Source organism: Grampus griseus (assembly GCF_964374135.1).
Source record: "Grampus griseus genome assembly, chromosome: 17".
NCBI classification, from domain to species: domain Eukaryota; kingdom Metazoa; phylum Chordata; class Mammalia; order Artiodactyla; family Delphinidae; genus Grampus; species Grampus griseus.
The window spans coordinates 73,029,827-73,056,630 of record NC_139011.1 but is presented as its reverse complement, the minus strand read 5'-3'; the positions used below and the strand labels follow the sequence as shown (position 1 = coordinate 73,056,630).

Here is a 26,804-nt window from a genome sequence, read left to right as displayed (position 1 = left end):
CACTGCCCCAAAGCAGACCACGTGGAGAGGACGCAAATACCACTTCCCCACTGCAGGCCCTCCTGCCTTCCTGCCAACGGAGACGAGAAATTCTGCATTGAAAACGAGATCTTATTTAAAGCACACAGGCTTTTAGAAATGGAGAGTGACTCGGGTGTTAAGGAATCTGTCCCAGGGATGGTCAAGAGCCTCTGCTACCCAGAGATTAATCTAGTCCGACTAACCACAATGACTGGAGGAAAATGAAGCTTCATGCCGGTACCCCGCCGGACAAAGCCTGCTAAGTAAAGCAGCCACAAAACGCGGGCTGACCCGTAAGACACTGCCAGCCCTTGACCATACGGAGCCCACAGAAATGGCTATTTCAAAGGATCAAAAAACAATGCATGACTAGTTTCAAGATATTTGATTACAGAAAGTTCCAACACACAACAAAGGTGAAAGAATGTGACGTAGGATATCCGTGTATGCATCACTCAGATGCTACAATTAACGTTTTATTATCTGGCTTATGGCATGTCTATTCATCCCTCCATATCCATCCGGTAATCCATTTTATACGTCTAATACATTTCAAACTAAATGATAGACATTAACACACGTCCCCTAAGTACTTTAGCTTCTATATCGTAAACCACAGTCCAACATTTATCATTTTTACATACGATGTACATAAAATGAAATGCCCTAATTTTAAGTGTACGTTCCCTTAGCTTTCACAAAAACATATACTGTGTAACCCAAATCCCTATCAAGACACAGAACACTAAGGCCACCCCTAAGTGCTCTGACGGTCCTTACCATCCACATTCCACACCAACCCCAAATGCAGGGACAGCCCCACTGTTCTGCTTTTTATCCACCGTAGGTTAGGTTTGCCTGTTCTTGAAATGTCATAAAAATGTATTACTTTTATATATTTTTTAAATATATCACCAAATCGGAAAATGCTGAACTTTGACAGGGTTTCCATGCTTTACATCCTGAAGTGACGTCTACTTCAGCACTTTTACACAATCACTGGACCTGCGACACAACCATTCACAGAAGCCATGTCACTGGCTCAAGCACTGTGCCAGTGAAAAGGACAGTCATGAAATCAAAGTCCAGGATGTCAACTCAATGTCTGTTAGTGGCAGACATCACAGAGGAAAAAGCAAGATAACTTTGATTACTTGAAGGACTATTTTCATTAGCTCCCATGAGTCACAAAAAGTTTCCCAGCTAGTTATGTTCCCCTCAAATTCGACTGCATGGAATAAATCTAATGCCTCTGCCACCCAACAGCCCTGCCAAGACTTCAACCTCTTCTTTCAAAAACCAGTGTACTTGTGTTTCTATCGGCATGTTTTCCCCCAACTTCCCATGACTCGCGCATTTAAATTACCGGTCTGTTGTAAAGGAAGAAATCAAAAAGTGTCTCTTTACTGTGATTTTCACCTTATCCGTACCTCGTAAGAGCTACAGAATATCACAAAAAGCAACATATCTTAGAGGAAAGGCATCTGGTTTACTCAGGAGACTTTGTGGGAGAAAATCTATTTTAATAATAAAAAAAATCTTTAAATAAAAGAGAGACCAACAATTCAAAGGTGGAGGTGGCTGTTTAAAGGGTACCATTGGAGTGAATTAGGAAGATTTGACTACGGACTTTAGTTAACAGTGCTGTGAGTAGTGTTAAACTTTCTGTGTGTGGTAATTACATTGTGGTTATATAGCAGCATATCCTTGCTCTTAGGAAAAACGCGCTGAAGAATTCAGGGGTAGAGTATCATGATTTAATTAAGTGGTTCAGCAGAAAAATGAATAAATAAATAAAATGGTGTGTGTGTGTCTAGAGAGACCAACAGAAAAGGCAAAGGCATCAAAACAACTAGTGAATCTAAACGAATTTTCTCATAACTGTCTTGAAGGTTTGAATTTTTTCACCCTAAAAAGTTGGGAAAATCCAGATTTCCAGGCTCATTCTAGTCCTAAAAAGAATCAGGTACTCCAGAGGGTAAGGGTTAAAAATCTGAAATGCTAAAATCGCCCAGGTTAATTCATGATTGGAATCTGGATAAGTAAAAAAGCTTAAAACTTCAAGTTTTAAGGATGCTTCTGGAGACTCTTAGAGGAATCTCAACAGGGAATGCAGTTAGATAATACCGCATCAGTGTTGCATTCCTTAGGTTTGAGAACCCTACTGTGTCCTTAGGAGATGCATATGGGGAAGGAAGTAGTAGTTAAGCCAGTTAAAATGTCATGATGACTAACAGGTTACCTTCAAAGAAGTCCCAAAGAGAGAGAGAGACAGAGAGGAAGGAAGGGAGGAAGGGAGGAAGGGAGGGAGGGAGGGAGGGAGGGAGGGAGGGAGGAAGGAAGGAAGGAAGGAAGGAAGATACACAAACAGCAAACGTGACCAATTGCCAGCAGCTGCTAATCCAGGTGACGAGTACACGAGCCTTTCAAGGTACAAATCTTTTTGCTGTTAAATAGGTTTAAAAGTTTCAAAACAAAAGGTGGGATAAACATAAAAACAAAATTAAACTGATTTTAAAATAAATAAATAAATAAGAGAAATCAAGGATCGAGTCAGTCCTAAACCCAGCAGTAATGAAAAGGACACCGATTCTGCCTCTGGCCTCCAACTTATGACAAACCAAAGGGGAAACGGTCTCCTCCAGGCAAGTTCTGCCCACAGACCTCCATCTGCTGGCTGGACATCTCCACCGAATGCCCTGAGCTGTGCCTCCCGTTCACCTGGGAGTACAAGCCTAACTCCTCTGCGCTGACGGGGGCGCGGGGAGGGCTCCATGGGGGCCAGCGTCCCAGGGTGCTCACCCCTCCCCACACCGGGCTAACAGGACACCCTCGGCCCAGGCCTCATCGGAAAGGCGCTCCCCACACCCCGCCGCCTCCAGCCCCGCCCCCAATATGCAGGCCCTGCAATTCCGGAGGCAGCCCGCCCTGTGTAGGGCGGGACGTTCCCTCCCTCACCTGGCCGCCATGTGCAAGGGGCTTCCTTGTCAGACACATCAGGTGGGCAGCACCCTCTGAGACCGCGAGTAATTAAAAAACCCAACCCCAGCAAAACAAAACACTAGCCCTTCTGGAAAAGACACCTCCTGCTTCAAGCCTGTCCCAGCTTATCCGCAGCAAGGAGTTCATTTTGCAGAAGTGTGCAACCACGTCAAAGTCCGCCTTCCCAGCCAGGTTGCCTGCGTGGTGTCTCTCCCCCTCCCGGGACTAGCCGCCCTCACCTGTGCGCCACACACTACTTTAAGAGACACTAGCTGGGCCGGACACTCTGAAAACTGACATCCACCCACGAAATCAGCGCTCTGTGGGTCCAGTGCCGCAGTCAGCTGGGATCCACACTCTGTCACGAGACGGATGCTCTACCATCCGAGGCCCGGGGGACTCTCAGAGATGGTGTTGAACACCTTGGTGAAGTCCGGAAAAACTACAAGATTGTATCCCGATCACCTGTCCAGAAAGCTTACCAGAATGCACAGCGAGAACCTACACTTAGTAAACCCGCAGTGTCCTTTCTAGCCACTGAAAAATAAAAGCTTTGCTCCTTTTTTTCAAACATCTTTATTGGAGTGTAACTGCTTTACAATGGTGTGTTGGTTTCTGCTTTATAACAAAGTGAATCAGCTAGACATATACATATATCCCCATATCTCCTCCCTCTTGTGTCTCCCTCCCTCTCACCCTAAAATTTTTAATCCTAGAATTTGTCTAGGATTGTCATGAGACATCAGTTTAGAGTTGCCCTGAATCTACTTTTCTTTCTTCAATACAAATGGGCCATTTGTCCCTCGAGTGTCTTTGTCACCTCTTCTAATTCCACAGAGTTTAACTGCCCAGAAGACGTTAGCTGGGGCTGTAGTTTTGAGAGTCCTGAAAAGCCTTAGCGGGTTCGCATTTTAGTCTTCCTTTCCCTACTCCCTGAACCATGCACACTTCGTTCACCGGAGTATTTACTGCTCTGCAGCCCGTAGGACAGTGACCTTCCCAGAGGCTGGTGTTAGATTTGACTGCTGTATTCCCCTTCCCACGGAGCCCAGGACCCGGGACATAGTAAACCTCATTAACTTCACTGGACAATTTACATGGTATTCCCACAAAAAAACAATGCAAATATAAATATTTTGGGGGCCATCTAGATGGTAAAGCAAATAGAACATACATGGAGCATTCTGAAAACAAAACCGGACCACAGTCTGGCTCTGGGTGAGGGACAGGAATGGCCAGGGCAGGTCCAGCTAGAACCTCATCGGCTTCGTCGACTCGGCTGCCCTGCCCCACACCCCAAGTCTGTCCCTTTCCTCCCAATCCTGCCCCAGTTCAAAACCCAAGTGATGGGCAATGTGACCACCTGTTCTGTTCAGGTGCCCCCTAACTCTGCTCTCACTGACTCATTCTTACTCCAACCTCCCTCCCTGACCCCTGCCCCAGCTCCAGCTTCAACAAACTCACAACCTCCCTCTCTGGCTGAGGTCACCGGGAAGAAAAGTCACCATGCACCCCGCTTGCCATCCTGCGCTCAGGCTGCACTGCAGCAAACTATTGCAAATACTGGTCTCTTGGCTGTGTTCCCGAATAACCCAGCTAGGCTGCTGCCAAAGTTCCTGGGAGTATGACCCAATGAAATCTGACCGGCTAAAAAGGCTGAAGTCTCCAAGCTTTACGCCAGTTCCCGAGAAGCTAATGTTCAGGCAGAAAGCACAGGTATGCTTTTTTTTAAAAAAAAAAAAAAAACATCTTTATTGGAGTAAAATTGCTTTACAATGGTGTGACAGTTTCTGCTTTATAACAAAGTGAATCAGCTATACCGCACAGGTATGTTTTACAGGTGCTGTCCTGACTGGGGTCCCTTCCCTAGCAGTGGCTAAATATTTGTAATACCATCTCGGATAAAAGTCTTGTTCTAAATAGAACATTTCTGCTCAACATGTAATTCGGATCAACAGAATAAGCTTCTCTCAGCTTTATAAACGAATGTATAAAGATTTTAAGACACAAAGTAATCAAAATCACAGGATGGTAAATTTTAAAAGGCTTCCACAATTTTCTCCATGCACCTGAATATGCATTCATTCAACAAATACTCTTGAAATCCCTGCCCTGCACTATAGCAATGAACAAGAGAGGCCACTTAGCTTACAGTCCTGTGGAGGAGAAAAACAAATAAAAATAAATTAAAAATTCATTTTGGTAAGTACTATATTAGGGCAAAAGTATATGGATGCAAGATGGAGAAGATATGGGGATATACGTATACGTATAGCTGATTCACCTTGTTATAAAGCAGAAACTAGCACACCACTGTAAAGCAATTATACGCCAATAAAGATGTTAAAGAAAAAAGAGTATATGGGACAATGTGGATGAAAATAATCACTTGGGAAGAACCATCCTCTTGAATTCAAAGATATATAGCATTTTGAGGGACAATCTTCTTTATAAATGTTAGCATTGTTCATATTTTTTATTTTTTAATTAAAATTGACAAACTTTAATCTTAAGTCAAGAAGGAAATATTGATCATTCTTACAAAAGAATTTTAAAAGCCAAAACCGAAAAATAAAGGGAACAAAAACTTAGCAGTATTTTGGTATTCACATAAATAATTTTAGTCTATCTATGAGCCATATTTAAGAATAAAGTGAGGGGAAATCAAAATCTTGCAAAGTAAGCAGAGCTTTTCTAATTTCACAAAATTCAGAACAAATAAATGCCTGCTTTGGTCCAACCCTCCTCCCAGTCAGAAAGTACAAACTCTGAATGCTTCCTACTGGCCGAAGCACCACCATGTTGAAACTACCAGCAAGGACTTGATCGATTTAAACAATTCTCCACATCTTTTTTTTTTTTTTTTTTTTTTTATCTTTCACTACTGATATTTTTTATTTACACTCTTCTTAGATGAAAGAAAATTGCTACAATAACTGGTCTCTGTGGAAAGTCTTTTTGGCTTGTCTCTTAGCCTGTGTGATAACGACAGCAATTGGCATACTTATAATAAGCTTGATGAATAATAGGGGAAATTACAAATTACAAATCTTCCATTGTTTTCCAGCTATCCCCAAAGTCGGGGAGCCTATGATTATTATTCCTTGGACCACCTCTACTACTTCTCAACCTACAGTGACCACCAGGTCAACAGATTCTCCACATCTTAATAATTTTTATTTCTTTAGCTCCAACACTTATAAACATCAAGAGGACTTTGTGATCTGTCTTATGGCCCATACCATAAACCTAAAAAATAAAATCCACCTACGCAACACATAATTTTGGAGCACTTATTACATTCAAGGCAGCGTAGAAGGCACAAAAACGCAGCCTATATATTCTCAGTGCCCTTTTGATCTATGAGAGGGAAGTAAGACTTTCCCCTGTATTTGTTCATTCTAATATTTACTGAGCACCTACTACACCCAATCATTTAAGCCCTGGAGATAAAAAGAAAACGAAACGTGGTGTTTACCTTCACCAAACATTAGGAGTAACTCTCCCAACCCTAACAATTACTCTAGACCAGGGTGAGTAAACTGTGACCCACCTCCTATTTTTGTATGAACCAGGAGCTAAGAATGATTTTCACTTCTTAAATCAGTTGAAAAGAAATCAAAAGAAAAATGTAATAACACGATCATGTGACCACAATGCTGACCCCTGATCAGAACAACTGTGGCAACCCCTCGGCAGCCAGCGATGGTAAGACGGGTAGGACTGAGCCAAGGAGCCCTGCTCTAAGCAAAAGAGAAAAAGCCCCCTTCTTCTGCTGAGCGTGAACAGGGAGGCAAGCAATCCCAACGGCCGCCGGCTGCCATCCTGAATCCCGGAGTGGCCAGCCTCAGGATGGCAGGCACCTACACTGAGAGGGCGCGTGCCCTGAGGACATTTTGAGCCACTGATCCTACCACATTCGGTATGATCACATCGCATCTTTTTAAATGAAATCAATGCCTAAACTCTTTACGGGAGTTTGCATCTGATGTCTGTTCCTAACACAGAGCTGCCCTTACAATCAAGCAAGAATGAAAGAAAACAGATCATCACGGTACAAAAGAAAATGGCTGTTTTGGTCGTGGTGGTATCACCCATATAGAATAAGTGTAGGTAGGAAACGCTTACTACGTGTCACTTTGCAGTCAATCTTCGTAAGTATGATATGAGTATTACTTTCTCCATTTGAAAGATGGAGAACTATTTAAAGGTGCTTCGAGAGGTTTGTTGACGTACTAAAGGTTAAAACTGAGTGGCGGCGCTAGTACTTGGGTCCAGTTCAGTCTGATAGTTTGTTGTCAATGATTGGGTCACACTTTCATCTGCTGAAGGAACCCGTGAATCAATGAGGATGCTAAAACAGTTGACTGCAGAGGGCGCTACAGAAGCTCGTGCTGGGGGAGGGGGAAGTGGGTTGCAAAACCCAGTCTCTGGGGAGACGATGAAGGGAGAGTAAGAAGAACTGATGGAGGAGCTGCATCTTGAAGGACGTACAGGAGCCACATAGGGAAAGAGAAAGCGAGGAGCTGTCACGGAAGAAACAGCAAGTGCCCATGCAGAGACGACAGAGAGCGACTAAATATGGCTTAATTAATATAAATATAAAGAGAGCGAGGCTGGGAATGGCTAGAGAGGGTAAGAGAGGCAAGACCATGAAGCGCCTCCCAGATGGTGCGAAGCAATCTAAACCACACCTTGAGTACCCGGGGGAACTACTCAAGGTTTTCAAATAAGGAAGGGACATGATCTAACTTCCAATTAATGAAGGTGACAATGACAGAAGGATGAAATAGGAGCAGTTATGAGTAATCGAAGCAACAACTACCGGGGATCTAAAACATTCAACTAAAGTAGCTTTGGAGTCAGAATTGGGATCTTGACTCCAGCTCCGACTTTTACAAGCTCCATGATCTTCGGCAAACTGATCTAAGCTTCCCTTTCTTCATCTACAAAAAGGGAATTTAGAGGATTACTGTGGGAATTCAGTGCTGACATATAAAGAAGTACACAGTGTCTGACACATAGTTAGCGGTCAGTAACAGGTGCTGTTTTTCCTCTGTCACTACTGTTATTAAGTGAAGAGTGTGTGGCACAGGATTAGAACCGTGCCCAGCAAAGAATCCTCAGGAAGATTATCCTTCAGGAAGCAGATAAAGAAAAGGAACAAGAAGAGCCCAGTGGATTTGGGCTTAGTCTCTGCTGATCCAGAAAGACCTGAGGGAGAGAAGGCAAGGAGCCATACTACTCACCTGCAGAATCTGGCTGGTTAGAGGAGGGAGAGTACAAGATCTTTGTGTCTTCTGTTTTCTTTTTCATGTAATGAGAAAGACTAAAGAAGGGGGTCCAGGCTGTGGGAGGGGGTGGAGGAGAGTTCTCAGGGAGAAGGTAAGTGACGGTTCAGGTCTCTGAGAAAGTGGTGCCCACTAAGGGTCCTCGAGAGAGATCCAGGACTCCGACCATAGGCTTGGCCTCCCTCTTAGGTGGGTGGGGGCCGAAGGTCCAGGAGAGCTGTGACTGCCAAGATTTTAAATCCTAATTGTGGTGCTGGCTCACCTTCACTCACCCACCACCCCGCTGGGCTTGCGCCTCAGTCTGAAGAAAGAAAAGGAGCTCTACTGAACTACGCGTTCAAGACCTACTTCAGTTGCTGGGTACTTCCATGCCCAAATCAGAGCAATAGCTTGCTGAGATTCTCAACTGGTCTGGCTTTTGCAGCCACCATGGGTCCTAGACCATGCCTCCTTATCAGCCTCACATCAGTTGCCCCCCCAATGCCATGCAACTCAAAGGCCAACCCCACCCACCACTGAAGCGATGAGTACTCCCCTCAGGATGTCCTCTGGTTTCCCTGCACAATGGGAGGAAGCCACATGCCAGAACTGACTGGAAAGTAGTAGGTCCTGAGCTCAGAAAGTTGAAGATTTAAATAGCTGGGGCTGAAAACACCGGTAAACATCAACTAAGAAACCGCGGAGAGCCTGCAGGGCACTGTTGAGGGGCCAGGGAGACGGAAGGTCTTGAATGTACATAATTTATTCCAAATCAGTACTTACTTAAGCTGGTGAGCAGCGCTCTGTCTTACTCAATCTCATTCTATCCTTATTCATCATCTCAAATGTCTCATGGAGCACAAGACCATTCCAACAACTGACTTACTAACACAAATACTGCACTACCTCTAGAAGAAAAAATAAATATAAGTTGCTTATAAGCTTTGCACCTTCACATACATTAATTTCACCTTAAAAATGTCCTACTCTACATAACCTTACAGAGCAAAAGGGTAATTTTGTTTCACACATAAATCGACTAGTACCACAGAGGTCATCAGTAACTGTATCTTAGATCTATGTCAGCCCTCGAGGCCTCCAAGTGTATTTACTGGTTAACAACTAAATAGACGGAGTAGCTAAAACCCATAAAATAATCAAATAAATCTGAAAGTGCCAGAAAATAGAGAGTGCAGACATAGGTCTACAATTATATTGTCATATGGTTTTTGACAAAGGCACCAAAACCAATCCACTGACGAAAGCCAAGTCTTTTCGACACATGGTACCATGACAAGGGGATACCCTAGGGAAAAACAAAACACGAATCCAAAATTGATTTGGGATGGATCATAGACCTAAACACAAAAACTAAAACTACAAAATTTCTAGAAGAAAATATGGGAGGATAGCTTTGTGACCTGGGAATAGGAAAAGCTTATTAGACAAGATACAGAAAACAGAACCATAAAAAAAAAAAAAAAAATCAACATTAAAAATACTCGCTCTTCAAAATATTTTATTTAAAAAATGAAAAGGCAAGCTATAGACTGGAAAAAATATTTGCAATATATATACCTGAAAAAACTTCTATCGAGAATATATAAAAATTCCAGCTCAATAACAAAAGGACAGAAAAGCAATAAAAATGGTCAAAAAAACCTAAACAGAAACTTCACAAAGGAAGCTAACAATGTATATGGCCAATAAGCACAAGAAAAAGTACATGACATCAGAGTCACGAGGGAAAGACAATTTTAAACTACAATGAGAAGCCACTGAACACCCACCAGAATGGCTAAAATTAAGAAGACTGACAATCCCAAATGCTGGTAGATATAGAACTACTAAAATTCCCACACAGTGTTGGTGAGAGTTAAATTAAATTGTATAACCACTCTGGAAACACTTTGGCAGGTTTTTATTTCTATTTTTTAAATAAAACTAAATATACACCTACCCTGTAACCCACTAATTCCTCTCCTGGGTATCTGCTCAAGAGAAATGAAGAAATATGTCCACCAAAAAAAAGAAAAACTACTTCTCCAAGAGTACAATATTCATAGACTTTTCTTCATATTAGTCCAAACTAGGGAAAGGTCAAGTGTCCATCAATAAAAGAATGGATCACACATTGTGCTATGGTCACACAATGAACTACTTGGCAATGAAAAGGAACAAGGTACTCATACCAGCAACATATGCTGAGTAAAAGAAGGCTTACACAAAAAGTACTTACAAAATGAAGTTCTAGAACAGACAATACCAATCTACAGTGAGAAAAGTGAGCACAATGGTTGCCTCTGAGGGCTGAGGTGGTAGCAATGAAGAGGGTTGAGAGAATTTCCTGGAACCATGGAAATATTCTCCATCTGAGGTTGGGTTACACAGATGTTTACATTTATAAAGACTCCTCAAATCATACACTAAGATTTGTGCAATTTACTGTATGATAATATTACCTCAGTGGGGGAAGGGGGCAGGGGACCATAACAAATGTTGAGCTCTAATAACAGGCATGCATACATGTTTAGGAATGAGGTATACTGATGTCTACATCTTACTTGGAAATGCATAAAAGAATAGATTAATTGATGAGTATGATATAAAACAAATATATGAAATGTTAACCACTGTAAAATCTGGATGGGATCATTATACAATTCTTTTAGCTTTGGTGTATATTTTAAATTTTTCCTAATAAAATGTTAGTTTAAAAAAACACAAAGTAATAAAGTACTTAGATTAAATCTAATAGAAGAGGCATATCACTTTTGGATAAAATTATAACAATTCATTGTAAGACTTAAATAAGTAGGAAGTTACACTGTGTTCATGTACAGGAAGACTCTATATAAATGTGTATTTGTCCCAAACTGTTCTATAAATTCAATACAATCTCAGTCAAAATCCTGAAATTTTTTCATGACACTTAACTTGAGCAGATTCTAAAAGGACACAGGCAAGGAAATGTCCAAAAACATCCAGGATAATGATGAAAAAGACAGGGCAGAAGGACTTGCCCAATTCCACATGCCAGGAACAAAACAGAGCCACAGGTATCTACACACAAGAGGTGATACAGCAGATTAGTGTAGAAAGAAGACACTTCAATTAATGGTACAGGAAATTTTCATTCATATGAAAAATTTCATTCATTCATATCAGGAAAACTGAATTGGTCATTTTGTGTTGGTATATGCACAGACGGCGGCTGCCATGACTGGACGGCTTTCTGGTTTCACTACTCGGGTCAAAGAAGTAGCTTCTGAATGTGAGTCTACGCACTGTGTCATCCATAGAGAAATGACGGCAGGCTGAAAAATGTCACCTGAACTTAACAACGTTTGCAGGATGTGATTAAAATTATCAAGCCCATTAAAGTACATGCCCTTAACTGCACGTCTGTTTGCGTAGCTCCGTGAGGAGATAGGTGCAGAGCACACACGTCATCTCTTATACACAGAAGTGACATGGCTTCTAAAGGCAGATCCCTGGCCGGAGTTTCGGAGTTACGACAGCCCCTCCAGAGATTTCTTTTAGAAAAACAGTCACCACTGGCAGCACATTTCAGTGACACAGAATGGGTCACAAAACTTGCTTACTTGTGTGACATATTCCACCTGCTCAACGAACTCAATCTGTCACTTCAGGGGAGAATGACAACTGTGTTCAAGGCTGCAGATAAAGTGGCTGCATTCAAAGCCAAACTGGAATTATGGCGGCGATGAGTGAACATTGGGATTTTTGACATGTTTCAAATATTAGCAGAGATTTTGAAAGAGACTGAGCCAGGGCCTTCTTTCTCCCAGCTGGTGTATGATCCCCTATCTCAGCTTTCAAAAGACTTTTGAGCATTACTTCCCAACCACAAAAGACCCCCGAACTGGGAAGGAATGGATCCGCACCCCCTTTGTGAATAAGCCAGGTGAACAGACTTCCGTGCTAGAAGAGGATCAACTGCTTGAGATCACAAATGACGGTGGCCTTAAAGGTATGCTTGAGACAACTTCAAATCTCCATACGTCTGGATTAAAGTCAAGACGGAATATCCTGAGATTGCCACGTAAGCACTGAAAAGCCTGCTTCCGTTTCCAGTGTCCTATCTTCGTGAAGCAGGGTTTTCTGCAGTGACAGAGACCAAAACGAGATCGCGGAGTAGACTAGACACAAGCGACACACTTCAGGTGTCACTGTCTCCCATCACCCCAGATGGGACCATCTAGTTGCAGGAAAACAAGTTCAGGGCCCCCACTGACTCTGCATTATGGTGAGTTGCATAATTATTTCATTATATGTTACAATGTAATAATGATAGAAATAAAGTACACAATAAATGTAATGTGCTTGAATCATCCCGAAACCATCCCCCTGCCCCCGCACCCCGTGTCTGTGGAAAAACTGTCTTCCATGAAACCAGTCCCCAAAAAGGTTGGGGACCGCTGCTCTAGAAAAACACTTGGACATTTATAGGATGGATAACTCTAAGAGTGTTCAGAGCAGCAGTTTTTGAAAGAAGAAAAATGAAAACAAAGTGGTCTTGGACTCCAAAATGGCTCAAGAAAAAGTAGCACATTCATACAGTGAAGAACTATATATATGAAAACAAAGAGCCAGTTTGGTACAATCTCAAACAGTGTCGAATTAATGGGCCAAGTATGAACCTATTCATAAAACTTTTAACATGTACTAAACAAGTGTATATGTATGTATGTATATATATGTATATATTTATGTTTCTATACATAGAGATATAGATATACTTCCTAAGCAATTTTCGTATATATGGCATTTAACAGCAGATATATTTTATGCAAATGGATATACAATATATAATATGCAACATAACATTATACAACATATATTACATATTGCAAAGAAATGCATGACAATGATTATCACAAAATATTTAAGAGCGGTTGGAAAGGGATAACACAGGACAGGAGAAACCAAGAATTTGGTAACATTTTACCTCCTCATCTGTATGGTGGATACGTGGTAACCACTGCATTGCTCTTTATATCTCTGTAAACGTCTTAATATGTAATATTTCAAATAGATACAGTTTTAAAGAGCAGCACATAGAAATATTTGTATTCTGAAAGTTAGAGAGATGGCACGCTACCAAAAAGCATAAAGCATGAAACAATTTATAAATACTTTATAAAATTCAGTAAGTGACAGCCATCTTATTCAAATTGATTTGATTCAAAGAATGGAAAAGTTAAATGTTAGGTATTCTTTCAATCAACACTCACAACACAGATTTTTATTTTCATGTAAGGGAAAGAAATTAACTTCTAAATAAAATTTACCTGTGAACCTAAGACCAATCAAAGACTTTCCAGGAGACCCATTCAGGAAAACTGAATTAAAACAGTGTGAAAGATAGTGTCAGAAACTGTATATTAGCAATATAATAAACAAGAACCAGAAGTTAGAGACAGGAGAGAACAAGACAGCACCGAGTCTGCACTAGGGAAGGACAGCAAAGGCTGTGAAACCTATATAAGATATGAGAAATGGCAGCTATACAATACTGGTGACAGAATAAAATTATTTTCTCAAGTCATATTTTCTTACTCAAAATTAAGACTGTTGCTTGCTGGCTTCCGTACAGAATGAGTCACAGGGTTAAATCTGTAGGAACACATGCAGGAGAGAAACGCTGGCACCTCTCCAAGTACAGCAATAATGGTTTCCACTCTAACCAGACACCCTCCCGCCCACCACCCCCAGTCCCACCTGCGTTAGAGCACAGAGAGCCTCTATGGCACATGAGACCATGCTACAGCCAGAACGACTAGGCAAGCCACCTGGAACTCGCAGGGGGCCAAAGAACAGCCCCAGTCCTTCAAAAGATCTTATGTAAATATCTTTTCTAAAGATTTATTCACCAAGTAAAAATGCTGGAGAGGGTGTGGAGAAAAGGGAACCCTCTTGCACTGTTGGTGGGAACGTAAATCAACACAGCCACTATGGAGAAGAGTATGGAGGTTCCTTAAAAAACTGAAAATAGAATTACCATATGACCCAGCAGTCCCACTACTGGGCATATACCTGAGAAAACCATAATTCAAAAAGAGTCATGTACCACCATGTTCACTGCAGCTCTATTTACAATAGCCAGGACATGGAAGCAACCTAAGTGTCCATCGACAGATGAATGGATAAAGAAGATGTGGCACATATATACAATGGAATATTACTCAGCCATAAAAAGAAACGAAATTGAGTTATATGTAGTGAGGTGGATGGATGGACCTAGAGTCTGTCATACAGAGTGAAGTCAGTCAGAAAGAGAAAGACAAATACCATATGCTAACACATATATATGGAATCTAAAAAAAAAAAAAAATTGGTTCTGAAGAACCTAGGGGCAGGACAGGAATAAAGACGCACCCGTAGAGAATGGACTTGAGGACACGGGGAGGGGGCAGGGTAAGCTGGGACGAAGTGAGAGTGGCACAGACATATACACACTACCAAATGTAAAATAGATAGCTAGTGGGAAGCAGCCGCATAGCACAGGGAGATCAGCTGGGTGCTTTGTGACCACCTAGAGGGGTGGGATAGGGAGGGTGGGAGGGAGACGCAAGAGGGAGGGGATATGGGGATATATGTATACACATAGCTGATTCACTGTGTAATACAGCAGAAACTAACACAACATTGTAAAGCAATTATACTCCAATAAAGATGTTAAAAAAAAAAAGATTTATTCACCAAGTAAGCTCAAAATTTCCTTTGAGTCTAATGGGTTATCTACAGCAAATCTGTCCTCAGGTGTCATCAATCTGATGAGAACTAAATTACACTCACTGATTTGCCATTAAAAGATATCCACATCAGTCAGAGGTAAGCAAGACAACCCCTGAAAAACAAATATTAAATGCAGACCAAATGCCTGAAGCACCCTCATTAAAAAATAATAACGACTGACGAGGAAATACCCCCTTGACTCCCAGCACTACCGGGAGGAAGTGAAATGGCTAAAGCGCTCGCCTCTGGAATAGGTGCCCCTACAGCGGCACACAGAGATGAAGACAGGAAGAAATGAACATCCTAACAGGCAGGGACGCTGGGGCAGGAAACACAGGAGCCAGCCTGAGCACACTCACGTCTCCTGACAGATGGCTGAGGCTTTCCCCAGAGATCTGGGTAAACTGCAGATGGGTTCTATGTACATACAAGATTTATTAAAGGAAGTGAATTTTAAAATGTTCTGTATCTTAGTACAGAATGAAGTCAAACCACGTGGGAGATGCAGAAGTACCCAAGACACAAACTAAGTTGCATATTTTCATGATATTAAAACAGTAGGCACGAGTAGCATCAAAAGATTGAAATATATCTGAGCTCCAGTAACAGAAGATAGCACAGATCTGGGAGGGGTTAGAGGGTAAATCAGCAACTCGAAGGGTGATGTGCATATGGGATACGTACACCCCCAGAGGTAGACAGAAATGTGTCAAGTGATACTCAGAGCCCAGTATAAACATGACCTCTAGAACATCCACTTCACTTAAACAGATGCTACACAATATAACAGAAAATGATTTCTTTAAATAAATCATAACGTTTCAAGCATGCTGTAGCCTGCTTCGCTCTACAGCCTTATATATCCTCCAAAGTTTTATACTCACCTTTACCATTAGAGGTACTTTAATGAAAAATGTGAGGAACAGGAAGGCATGTAAAATTGATTTTAGGGCTATCACAGCTCTGAATAATTCTTTCCATTGGAGACCAGGATTAGAAATTTTGAGTGACCTGCCACATGATTCTTAAATGGATGCGAATCCAGGTCATCAGACTTTCCCAAACTACACTGCATTGTCTTTCTGGAGAAAATAAGGTTTATTCTACTGGGACCAGAGAACGCAGGGGCTAAATTGCCAATACTAACTAAAAATAGAGTGGAGAGCCCACATGATCCTTTATCCAACTTACCCTGTTGGTAATCTGCTGAAAATCAGAACCTCTCATTTCCTAGTAATCTCTCTGAGACACACGATTTTAGAGCAAAGCTAAAGTATGGAACTCTCCTTTTACTTCTTAAGCCAAAAACAGGTTGTTAAAATTGTGTTCAAGAATTCCCTCAGAACATTTTTTAGCCCTTGGTTTCATACAATCTGGCCAGGTGGTCAAAACGCTGTTCATCTGAACACAAAACAGCACACAGTTCTTACAGTGGAAGAATTATGGCGCTCCTATGTTTTCATTCTAGAATGACTGGTGGAGGATTAAGCAACTGGCCCTAACTGACATTCTTTGGCTAAAGAAGGAATTTCACTAAGGCCTCCTCATTCAAGGGCACCATCAGCAATGTATTGTATCTGTTAATTACTAAGTAGTCTAAGAAATACTGAAAGTAAAAAGGAAGGAAAAGAATTCTAAGTGATTAACACCCATCAAATATCTGCAAATGCATAAATTTTACAGTCTATCAATGCACTTAATTCTGAATACAATAAGCCTAAAGAAATAAGACTGCTAGCGGCCAACTCTTACTACTAAATCCAAAACCTTTTGTTAGAGATTTTTAGAGAATTAAACAGCAGTGGCTGAGCATTTTTTTAAGTAGATGTCCATCAATGGGTTTGAGTATGTACAGGGCTGATTAAATTTTAAAAACGAGTTGGTGTTACATAACCTGAAGCTTCAAATTGAAAGAGGAAAAATTGTTCTACAGTGACACCTACTGGTAAAGCATGATGTAGTAGCACGACACTATTAGACAAAATAAACAGATGTTTCCATTCCTGTAGCAAGTTAGAAGCTACAGGGAAAGACTGATTGATATTCCAAAGGAAAAAGCTAAACAAAAACATTATACATACCAGTGTCTGTAACTACAAAATAAGTCTCATCCTTTTTAACCAAGATTTTCAAATCAATAAATCTGAAAGAGGTTTCCCTTGGCCTCAACTGGCCGTGCAAGTCAAGATTTTATATGCAAGTTAAAGGTAAAATGTCCAATTTACTCATGTTTGTTTTATATTTTAAAGAATAAAACTGGAAAAGGTAAAACTGAGCTCTGCAAAAAACTAGATATTTAATGTTCTCAATTTAAGTTGAAGAGTTAAACAAAAAACAGACACCTGCTTTAAAAATCCAAGTGTTATGTAAATCCCCAAAGTCACAGTTTCAAAGCACCACTTTTGAAAAAAATGACCACCAAGATAAACAGAAGTCCAGATAATCACATTTTCCCTAAAATGCATGCTTCTAAGGACTGGGTCCTTTTTCCACTGTACTTTCATGCACAGATTTAAGAAATAATAATGTTTAATGTGACCAACGTCATCATCAACTTCAAACTCTCAATGCAAAACATCTCAAAAAACACACTATTTGAGCCCATGTACTTCTCAAACTAAGATTTTCAAATATACTGTTTCACACATAATTTTAGTAAAAGAAAAGTTAATCGGTGTTATGACAAAAAGAACACTTTTCTTAAATAACAGAGAGCCAGAAGGAAACTTAAAAGATAATCTACTTTAAGATTTCCATAATATCTTATAAAATTAGAGAACCTAAAGTCCAGTACTATAATATAATGATCGAATAAGAGAAAACCTGGGTTTAGTCTTGGGTCACCCATTAACTAGTTCGGTTTCCAAGAAGTACATAACCTTTAATGAGCCAGACAATCTTTCTGGGCCTCACCGTAACACCACAGTTAAAATTTCTTCAGCTTCTATGATTTCCCCAGCACATGGGATTGACTTGGGCATCAATGTCTACACATCAGTGACCCAATAAACATAGCAACGAAAGAGAAGTGGCTCGATCTTTCCGGTACACCCTACTATAAGAAACCAATATAAAAAGATTCACACTACAGTGTAACTGCTCACAACTGAGAGAATCCTCACCATCTTCAGTGCCTTCCGCCTGGCACACAGTCAGAACTCACCATTTACTCAAAAAAATGCTGCGGAAAAAGAATGCTCATTATGTAACACGCAACACTCCAATACCAACTCTCTGTTTGGGGATTTTTCTGGTAATACAGATATTTCTCTCTTTTACATGTTCTCTTTTATACACTACGTCTGTTTCATAACAATTATAGAATCGATGTGTAAAATACTTAAAAGGCTGTAGATCCTCAAATACAGACAGAACTTGCTCTAAAATGCCTGAATATGAAAGCTGGAATATATTCATTTAGGTCCTAACATTTCCTAAATGTATTACCTACCTTTTAAAACTGGTTTAGTTCTTGAACCACTGGAGGTGGGAATATAATACACAACTTCCTAATACTAATTCCCACCAACAACAGGCCATATAATGAAGCAACTGCTTCAGATAGTTAACCCACTCTACCCACGACTGCAAAGGACAAAATGGAACAAAGATGTGCTTTCCTTGTAAACAGCTACAGAAAACTTTTGAAAACAATTAACACTAAAGTGTTATCAGCTTTCTCTGCTTGGTGCTTAAGCTGCCCAATGGGCTCTTCTCATTTAGAAACTTTAAAAAGGGTAGCCAGGGCTTCCCTGGCGGCGCAGTGGTTGAGAGTCCGCCTGTCTATGCAGGGGACACGGGTTCGTGCCCCTGTCCGGGAAGATCCCACGTGCCGCGGAGCCGCTGGGCCCGTGAGCCATGGCCGCTGAGCCTGCGCTTCCGGAGCCTGTGCTCCACAACGGGAGAGGCCACAACAGTGGGAAGCCCACATACCACAAAAAAAATAAAAATTAAAAATAAAATATAACTGAACTCAAAAAAAAAAGGGTAGCCAGAGCTGCCTGAGACAGTGCATCTACCCGTCTGCCTGTTTAAGTCAACTGACTGGCATTTAAGGGCAAGTGGCAAAGGAACACAAACTTTTACTTACGCCAAAGGTAAATTAACATGCCTGTTTTGAAATTCAAACTGTACTTTTTCTCTACAAATATTAGTTCTCAGAGTGTAAATTTATGCAATGATTTTAATTGCACTACCATTTAAAGTTATTCATCCACTAATCAAATAATTTATTGAGCAACTATTAAGGGCCAGACGCACTCTAGGAGCTGGGAATAGGGGTGAACAAGGAGTGGGTGAGACAGGAAGGCAATACACGTGAAAATAAATAATGTCGGATAGTGGTAAGTGCCATTTAAAAAACAGTTCTTTAAAGTATGACTATAAGGCTTCCCTGGTGGCGCAGTGGTTGAGAGTCCGCCTGCCGATGCAGGGGACACGGGTTCATGCCCCGGTCCGGGAAGATCCCACATGCCGCGGAGCGGCTGGGCCCGTGAGCCATGGCCGCTGAGCCTGCGCGTCTGGAGCCTGTGCTCCACAACGAGAGAGGCCACAACAGTGAGGCCCGCGTACCGTAAAAAAAAAAAAGTATGACTATAGTATTCTCATTTACTTTCTTGATACATATAAATACATTACTTGTAGACCTCAGGAAACAAAGAATCTAAAATCATTTCAAAGAAGAAAGTTTACAGCTCACATTCAATACACATGTGTACTGCAGTTTCAATATCCTAAATATGAGTCAAAGGACGTATAAAAGAAACCGAGAACCACTGAAATATGAGATGAAACAGATTTAAAACATCTGTTCTCCCACTTTCCTGGATAAGCACATGTAAGAGAAAGGTGAATATCCAATAGATTCTTTTAAAAGACAAAGGGAAAAAACAGAGAAGCTCGCCCAGTATTCGCACCATAAGAAAGCTACATAAAAGCAAAAGTATCTAAGATAATCTTCGAGAACATTCAGATCACTCCCACACACTCACCCCTGCAGCCCTCATAGAATATTCTCCTTTGAGTTGCTCTTAAAAGCTGCTGGTTTGGCAGGAACTTATTTTCTCTGACTTTGGCTCATTTCCAAACTCCCCAAAATATGCACGGCAAAGGTAAATTGTTTCTCTTACTCCCATCACCAATTACACGGCAAGCCAAGAAAGAGTAGATCAAAAGATCTCCATCTCGGCTGCGCACTGCAGGTGAAGGATCGGCCGGGAAGGGGCTCCCCGGCGTGACCAACCCGAGGCCGCGGACCCCGCTCGGCCCGGCCCCTCCAACCCGCCCGCCAGGCCCACCGAGCGCGGCCTCCGCCCCGCGGCCAAAGGAGGAACGACGCGGAGGATGGAGGAGACGCTCCGCGGCATCTCGTGCGGTGGACCCGCAGCGCCCGCCGCCCGGGCCCCATCCCCAGGGCCGGCCCTGGCCCCCGGCCCCCGGCCCCGAAACGCCTCTGACCTTTCCGGGCCCCGGGGCTGCTGCTGCCGCCGCTGGTGCAGCTGCTCGGGCTGCTGGAACTGCTGCTGCTGCTGCTGTTGCCGCCGCCGCCCTTGGCATTCTTGCGCGGGGCCATGGCGCGCACCGCTGGAGCAGGCGAGGGGTGGGGGGGTCTCCCTCAGGGCGTGGGGGACGCGGGCGGCGCGGGGCGCGCTGACTGCGGCGGGCGCTGCAGCGGGTGCGAGCTGCGGCTCCTGCAGCCGCGCGGGTGTCTCGGCACCGCCCGCAGCGCCTCTAAGGACTTTGGCCCGCGAGCCACCTGCGCGCGCCCGACCCTCGCGTGCGCCGAGCCGGTGACTGCCCTCCCGACGCGAGAGCGCGCCGCTCTCCCGCACGAGGCCTCGCCCCTTCTCGCCTGAGCCCCGCCCCCTCCCCGCCCGCGGAAAGCTGAGTGACGGGACATGAAGCCAATCACAAGGGCTCCTATGAGGGGGACGGAACCCGGCCGCGCTCCCCCACCCCCTACAGATTTAGGGCTGTTCTGGCGCGACGCAGCCGCCTGCGAGCGCGAGCTGCTTTCGACTTTCCAGTCTGTCCCGGTCCTTTGGAACGTGGCAGACGTGGAAGGCGAGAGGGCTCTCGCGAGCGTTGGCGGACCCTGTACGATCGGGATGGGGCGGGGCGCGGGGGCGGGGCGCCGGGGGCGGGACTGGCGACACGTGTGCAACGTCTGGACGGAGCCCACCTCCTCCCGGCCTTTCTCCTGGAATTTTGTTCATGTCCCACGTCTCTGTGCACACAGACGCCAACGGATGCAACCCACCCTTCTTGCGAAAAAAATTGTATTTCGTCAGTATTAATGTCAGGACATTTCTGAAATGGTGATGTTAGGACTAATTACATGCTTAAGCCATAAGCAGTTGATCTGTTCGGTTTTAAAGCAGGACTTCACTTCGTTTGTGCCATCAACATTTTCAGACGATCTTAGTTAAGAGGTGCAAATGTAAATGTAAAGCAAAAATTCATTTTCTTGCCCTGCAGGGCACCCTCTGTCTGAAATCTCTCTCCTCCGAGCTGCCGTCTACGTTTCTCTTCCCTTGAGGCCGCCAACCGTGGGTCCCCCGTGCAGTCGCACATTTCCTGGGCCTTCAGCTGCTTCTGAATTCCACACATGGTCTTTAAAATATCTGGGTCCCTGGATGAGCCAGACGGGGATTTGAGGTCAGGGACATCGTCATCATCTTTTAGTGTCGCCAGTTGCCAGCACAATGCCTGGTGCGTAACAGAGAAGCCAGACATGCTTGGTGATTTGATACATTTCTGGTAACTGCTTAACACCTTGCCCCAATTCTTGACCATGTTTCCGAGCACCGCCTGGGAGTGTCTCGAGAGGGCGGAGGAACTAGAGACATGGTTGCAGAGTAGCATCTGCTTTTATTCCTCTTCTCTAGCCCTGCCACCCCACATTGGCAGGTCCCTGGCCCCATCCGCCTCTTCTGATTCACAGAAGCCCACCGAGGGTTGTGTTGCATCATGAGGAGAAGGCCTCTCTCTCCTTTTTGTGAAATAATGCTAGATAGTTACCAAGGTAGAGCAGGGGCAGGGAAGCTCACAGAGTTTTTACTAAAGCAGCTCTTTCAGCTTTTAGCTTACCGTCTCCTTCTGCCTTCACACAGCTTTTCCCCCTACAGGCCCCCTTATCAATGGGAGGGGAGAGTTGGGCTAAGAGACAAATCTAAGTGAAAGAACTTAATATAAAATCATAATGAGAACTAAGTTGAGAAAACAATGCTCAAGATATTTGAACTCAAATTCTGACAAAACCCTTTCGTTGTGTACCTTTTTTAGGGATGAGGTAACTCAGGCCCAGAGAGGTTACATAAAGTAAGGATATCACAGAGCCCGTAAATGATGGAGCAGGGATATGAACTCGGTCCATCTGGCTCCAGAGTGTATGGTCCAAATTATCCTTCCAGGACAAGGCTTAGTTTTGAGCAGAGAATGTCTCGCCGGCTCCTTCTTCTCTTAGCAGATTTCTCCCAGAAGCTGCTTTGGTCCTACCTGCAAAGATAGGTCTGAAAAAAACCTGATGGTGGGTACTTAACAAGGTCTACCTCTCTGAGGAAATCCAGTTTCATTGGTAACTGACTCCACAATGTTGTGAGGTGATGTTTTGCTCCTGCATTTCCAGAAACAAAATTTGGTACCATTGAGAAGATACATAGCTGTGTATCTTACAAGGACAAAATAGAAGCTTTGTAAATACAGATAACAGGAAGTTAGAGGTTTCCTCACTTCCTCCTTCTAATGCAAGAAACAGTTACAATGATATTTATATACTCAGTATTATAAAATAAAACTTATGACAATATTCATGACATTAGATACTGTCAGTTACACACAATTTAGTTTCAGGGACTAAACTCTCCCAAGCTAAGTGCCAGTATTATACATTTTACATCTGTTTTTACTTCCCTTTTTATGAGCATTAAAAAACACAAAGCTGGGCTTCCCTGGTGGCGCAGTGGTTGGGAGTCCGCCTGCCGATGCAGGGTACGCGGGTTCGTGTCCCGGTCCGGGAAGATGCCACATGCTGCGGAGCGGCTGGGCCCGTGAGCAATGGCCGCTGAGCCTGCGCGTCCGGAGCCTGTGCTTTGCAACGGGAGAGGCCACGGCAGTGAGAGGCCCACGTACCACAAAAAAACAAAAAAAAAACTGCAAAGCTTACCTTGGATCCATGAATCTCTTTACATAGGGCCTTTTCTCAGCATTGGGGTGGAGAAGATTAGGAAGTCAAGTTACCTCCGAAAGTAAACAAAAGGTCAAAGGTCTCTTGTTAGCCTATCCTCATTTTTGTGATTTCTGAGTCAGCTATGAATGAACCCTGGGTGAAGCAATGTTAAAAGGATCATAAAGACAAGACTTAACTAGGACAATGTATTAAAATACTAATTTAAGAGAGCTTTTGAACTAGGCCAAATGTGCCTTTCAGATATTTCCATAAACTTTCCATTGGCTTTACCACTGGGATTTGCAAGTGAGAACCTGAGGACAAGATTTGTCCTAGTTGGTTTTTTTTCCCCTCGTGTTGACCCTTCGCAACCTCCAGTTAAATGCTTTCCAAATTAAGTATTTCCAGACTTGTGTATACCTACTAAAACACTGTTTTAAAGTCGCATTTTACCTGCTTCCTAGAAAGTGGCTCTCATTTGTAAGCGGTCTTCCTAAATGAAATTGTATTATTGCAAACTAAAAATGAGTATTTCCCTGTTTTTATTTTTCATAGTAAATTCTTCTCTAGTGGAAAAAGTGAATTTCAACTGATCCTGATGATTCAGTTGTGTGTTTTCATTTTACATTAGTAGAATGTGTTGCAATGAGGGCCATGTCGGTAAATACAAGAACACTTTTAAAGCATTCTGTACTCAAAGGGTTCCCAAAGCAATTATTCCCGTACGAGTTGTATCTCAACAAGTAAAGGAACTGGCATTTTCATCAAACAGCTTGACTTTATATTAGTAGAGAAAAAATAAACCTGGCTAGTATCTGTATCATAAATACATAGAATGAATTCATATAAGAAGTAATTTTAAAATCTAGTCAAAAATAGATTAGAATTGGAAATACTGTGTTATAATATGGAAAAATAATCTGAAAACATATTAGCTAAGAAACTTATAGTTCCTTTTTTCATTTCAATTCTTTACATTTTCTATCAGGATTGGTTGTACTTAGTGCCAAATTCTCTTCGTAAAAAATAGCGTTTAAGTAATAGCTGTTGCTAGGTCTTAAGTTTCCTAGTCTAGGGAACTCATAGAACTAACTGAGTCTTCTTATATCTCAAAATTAATGCCAGAAAGAAACTAAGCATGGAGAAAAATCAAATAATTAGAGAATAACTACTGATTATACGTATGGCAATTCTACGGTATATAAAAGGAAATATTAATGTGATTTAGGAGTCTTTAGAAAGCATTGGAGAAGTGAAGAAAAGAAAAAGAAAGTGGAAGAATCTCAAGGATTCAATTTCTCTGCAAGGTAATTTTACTTAAACTATATTTGCCTGAAGGATCTAATAGCATGTGTGTGTGTGTGTATAACTAATATAATAATTTCTATGTCTTTCATGAAAACCATTCTCTTGAGCTGGAAACAGGTCCCTTATTCAAAGAAAAGTATCCTGAAACTAGTTTCTAGGGTCCTCCAATTTCATCAAGTCTAGCTACATAAAGCAGATGTATTTATTGCTCCACAGAGCAACCAAAAGCCCTTCTTCCTGGACCCACACTTGGGACTCTGAGTAAAAATACAAGGTGGAAGGGTGGAAGGATGGCAGATTCAGCATGACTGGCAAAAAACTGGCGTGCCTCTGGCTCAGATCTTATAGAATAACAGCTCCGCAAATACATAAGGCACGATGCCAGAGACTGGCCAAAAATATTTTCTACTGGGAGTCGGGGGCACGGAGCCTTGCAGCAGTCAGCAGTGCCAGGAAGCACGACTGATGCAATCCATCTCTGGGGCCCATTGCTCTCCCCACTTAGAAGCCCTCACTCCAGGCCAGGGATCCCTCTTTTCAGTTATTCTAGCAGGAGTGGAGGGGGGTTTCTTTCAGTCGTCACCATAAGCAGGTTGTAATCAGGTTGTGTTCCCATCTCTACACTGGACCACAGGGCCCTACACATAGTAGGCTGGCCGTTGGGTCATTGGGGGCTAATGGAACAGCATTTTGTGATACCTTCTCTAAGCTTCCATGCTCCAAAAGGATTACCGACCCCCAAGGCCGTAATTCTGCAGCTGCTCTGAACAGTTTTCAGTTGTCTCCTAGACGGCCAAAAGCTGGACCAGAACCTGGAGAGGGAAGTAGCATCTTCCCTACCCTTTGTGGAATCAGTCCCGTGACGGTGACTGATGGATGGTTTCCCCACGCGGTGTCTGTCCCTCCCCCACCATTTGCTTAATTCCCCATCCCACTCAAAGAGCCCCTTACAGTTACAAGTGCTCTAAAGAGGGTCTCTAAGGTTCACGTCTTCACCATCTTTGGGCCACAGCCACTATCAGTCCTTTTCTTCTAAGATAACAGGGACGGAGCCACGAGAGTCCCGAGGCCAGAGCCTCCAGCCCACCTCTGCATCCCCAGCGCGCTCTCCTGGAGATGGGGATCTTGGCATCCAAGGCCTTCCTCTCTCCGCCGTCCCCTCCTGGGTGACCTCCAGGCTTTGGAAGAATGGGGAGCTGGACTTCCAACGACACTTGGGGGAACTTAGTTGTCTGCCTGGCGAGCAGCAAACGCACTCATCGTGTCCTTCATTTTGAAGCGGGTGCTTCAGTTCCTCAGATCCACATCCTGCTATTTTCGGAACTGTACAGGCCAGGAAAGATTTGGACATTTGCTAATAGGGTAACACGTGCTTCGGGGGTTTTATTTCCCTGCAGTTTTTGAGATTTTGGCAGTTTGCCATATAGACATTGACAATATTGTCAGGGCTTTATCTTTTAGTATTGTGACCTTTTTCTTGAAAGCTAATTTTGACGGGAGGACAAAATATGGCATCTGAAGATCTGCGTGGAGGAAGGCGCTAGAATAATGGGTCAAGGACAGATGAGGTAGAAAATGATATTCTTTTGTAAACAGCAGCAACTGTTTCCCTATTCTTACATAAGTTAGGCATCCAATTAATTGATTGTCCTTAGACTAAGAAAAGTATATTTTTTATAAGATAACTATATTTTTTAAAAATGTAGTTATAAAATATAGTTATATTTTTATAGCTATAAACGGTATAGTTTATACTGTATTTTATAGTTATAAACTTATATAGTTAACTATATAGTTATCTTATAAAAGATAACTATATTTTTAAAGTACTACTTAAATGACTAGTTTTAAGGATATTGATGAGATAACTATATATTTTTAAAAGTACTCTTCAGATAATTTGAGAAACTTCCCACATTCAAAAACTAAGGGAAATCTTATTTCCCAAATTCTCCTAACATTTCTTATCTTCTCACTTGTAACTTTGGCATTGTGGCCTTTTAAAATTTTGTCCTTGACATTTACATGAATAAGCTTTTCCACCATCTTCATTGCTGCTTTTTGTACGAATTAAGGCTGTTCACGTTACAAATGAGATTTGCTCCCAGTTTCTTAATTCTTAAATAATGGCATCGGCCCTAACCATTTCCAAGGGGACTGAATGTGTTCATCTATAATCATAGAATATTAACAGTTCTGTTCAAAATTTATGTGTACCCACCAAATTTCACCTTGTGAAATGACTCCTTTTCTGTATACTTTACCGCTGCGATTGTGTAATTAAGGAAATGCTG

General features: G+C 42.5%; 1 protein-coding gene across 6 annotated transcripts in view; it reads right to left on the bottom strand.

Moving 5' to 3' along the window:
* The window catches only part of ASPH (aspartate beta-hydroxylase), a gene marked incomplete at its 3' end in the record, with an annotated part of 208,582 nt that extends 187,732 nt beyond the window's left edge, over positions 1 to 20,850 (bottom strand). For all 6 annotated transcript variants that reach the window (XM_082674443.1, XM_082674445.1, XM_082674444.1 and 3 more), the window contains exon 1: positions 20,493 to 20,850. In XM_082674443.1, the coding sequence (XP_082530569.1) occupies positions 20,493 to 20,607 (115 nt within the window). In that variant the 5' untranslated portion in view covers positions 20,608 to 20,850. The remainder of the gene's footprint in view (positions 1 to 20,492) is intronic.
* Positions 20,851 to 26,804: the final 5,954 nt, after the last annotated feature.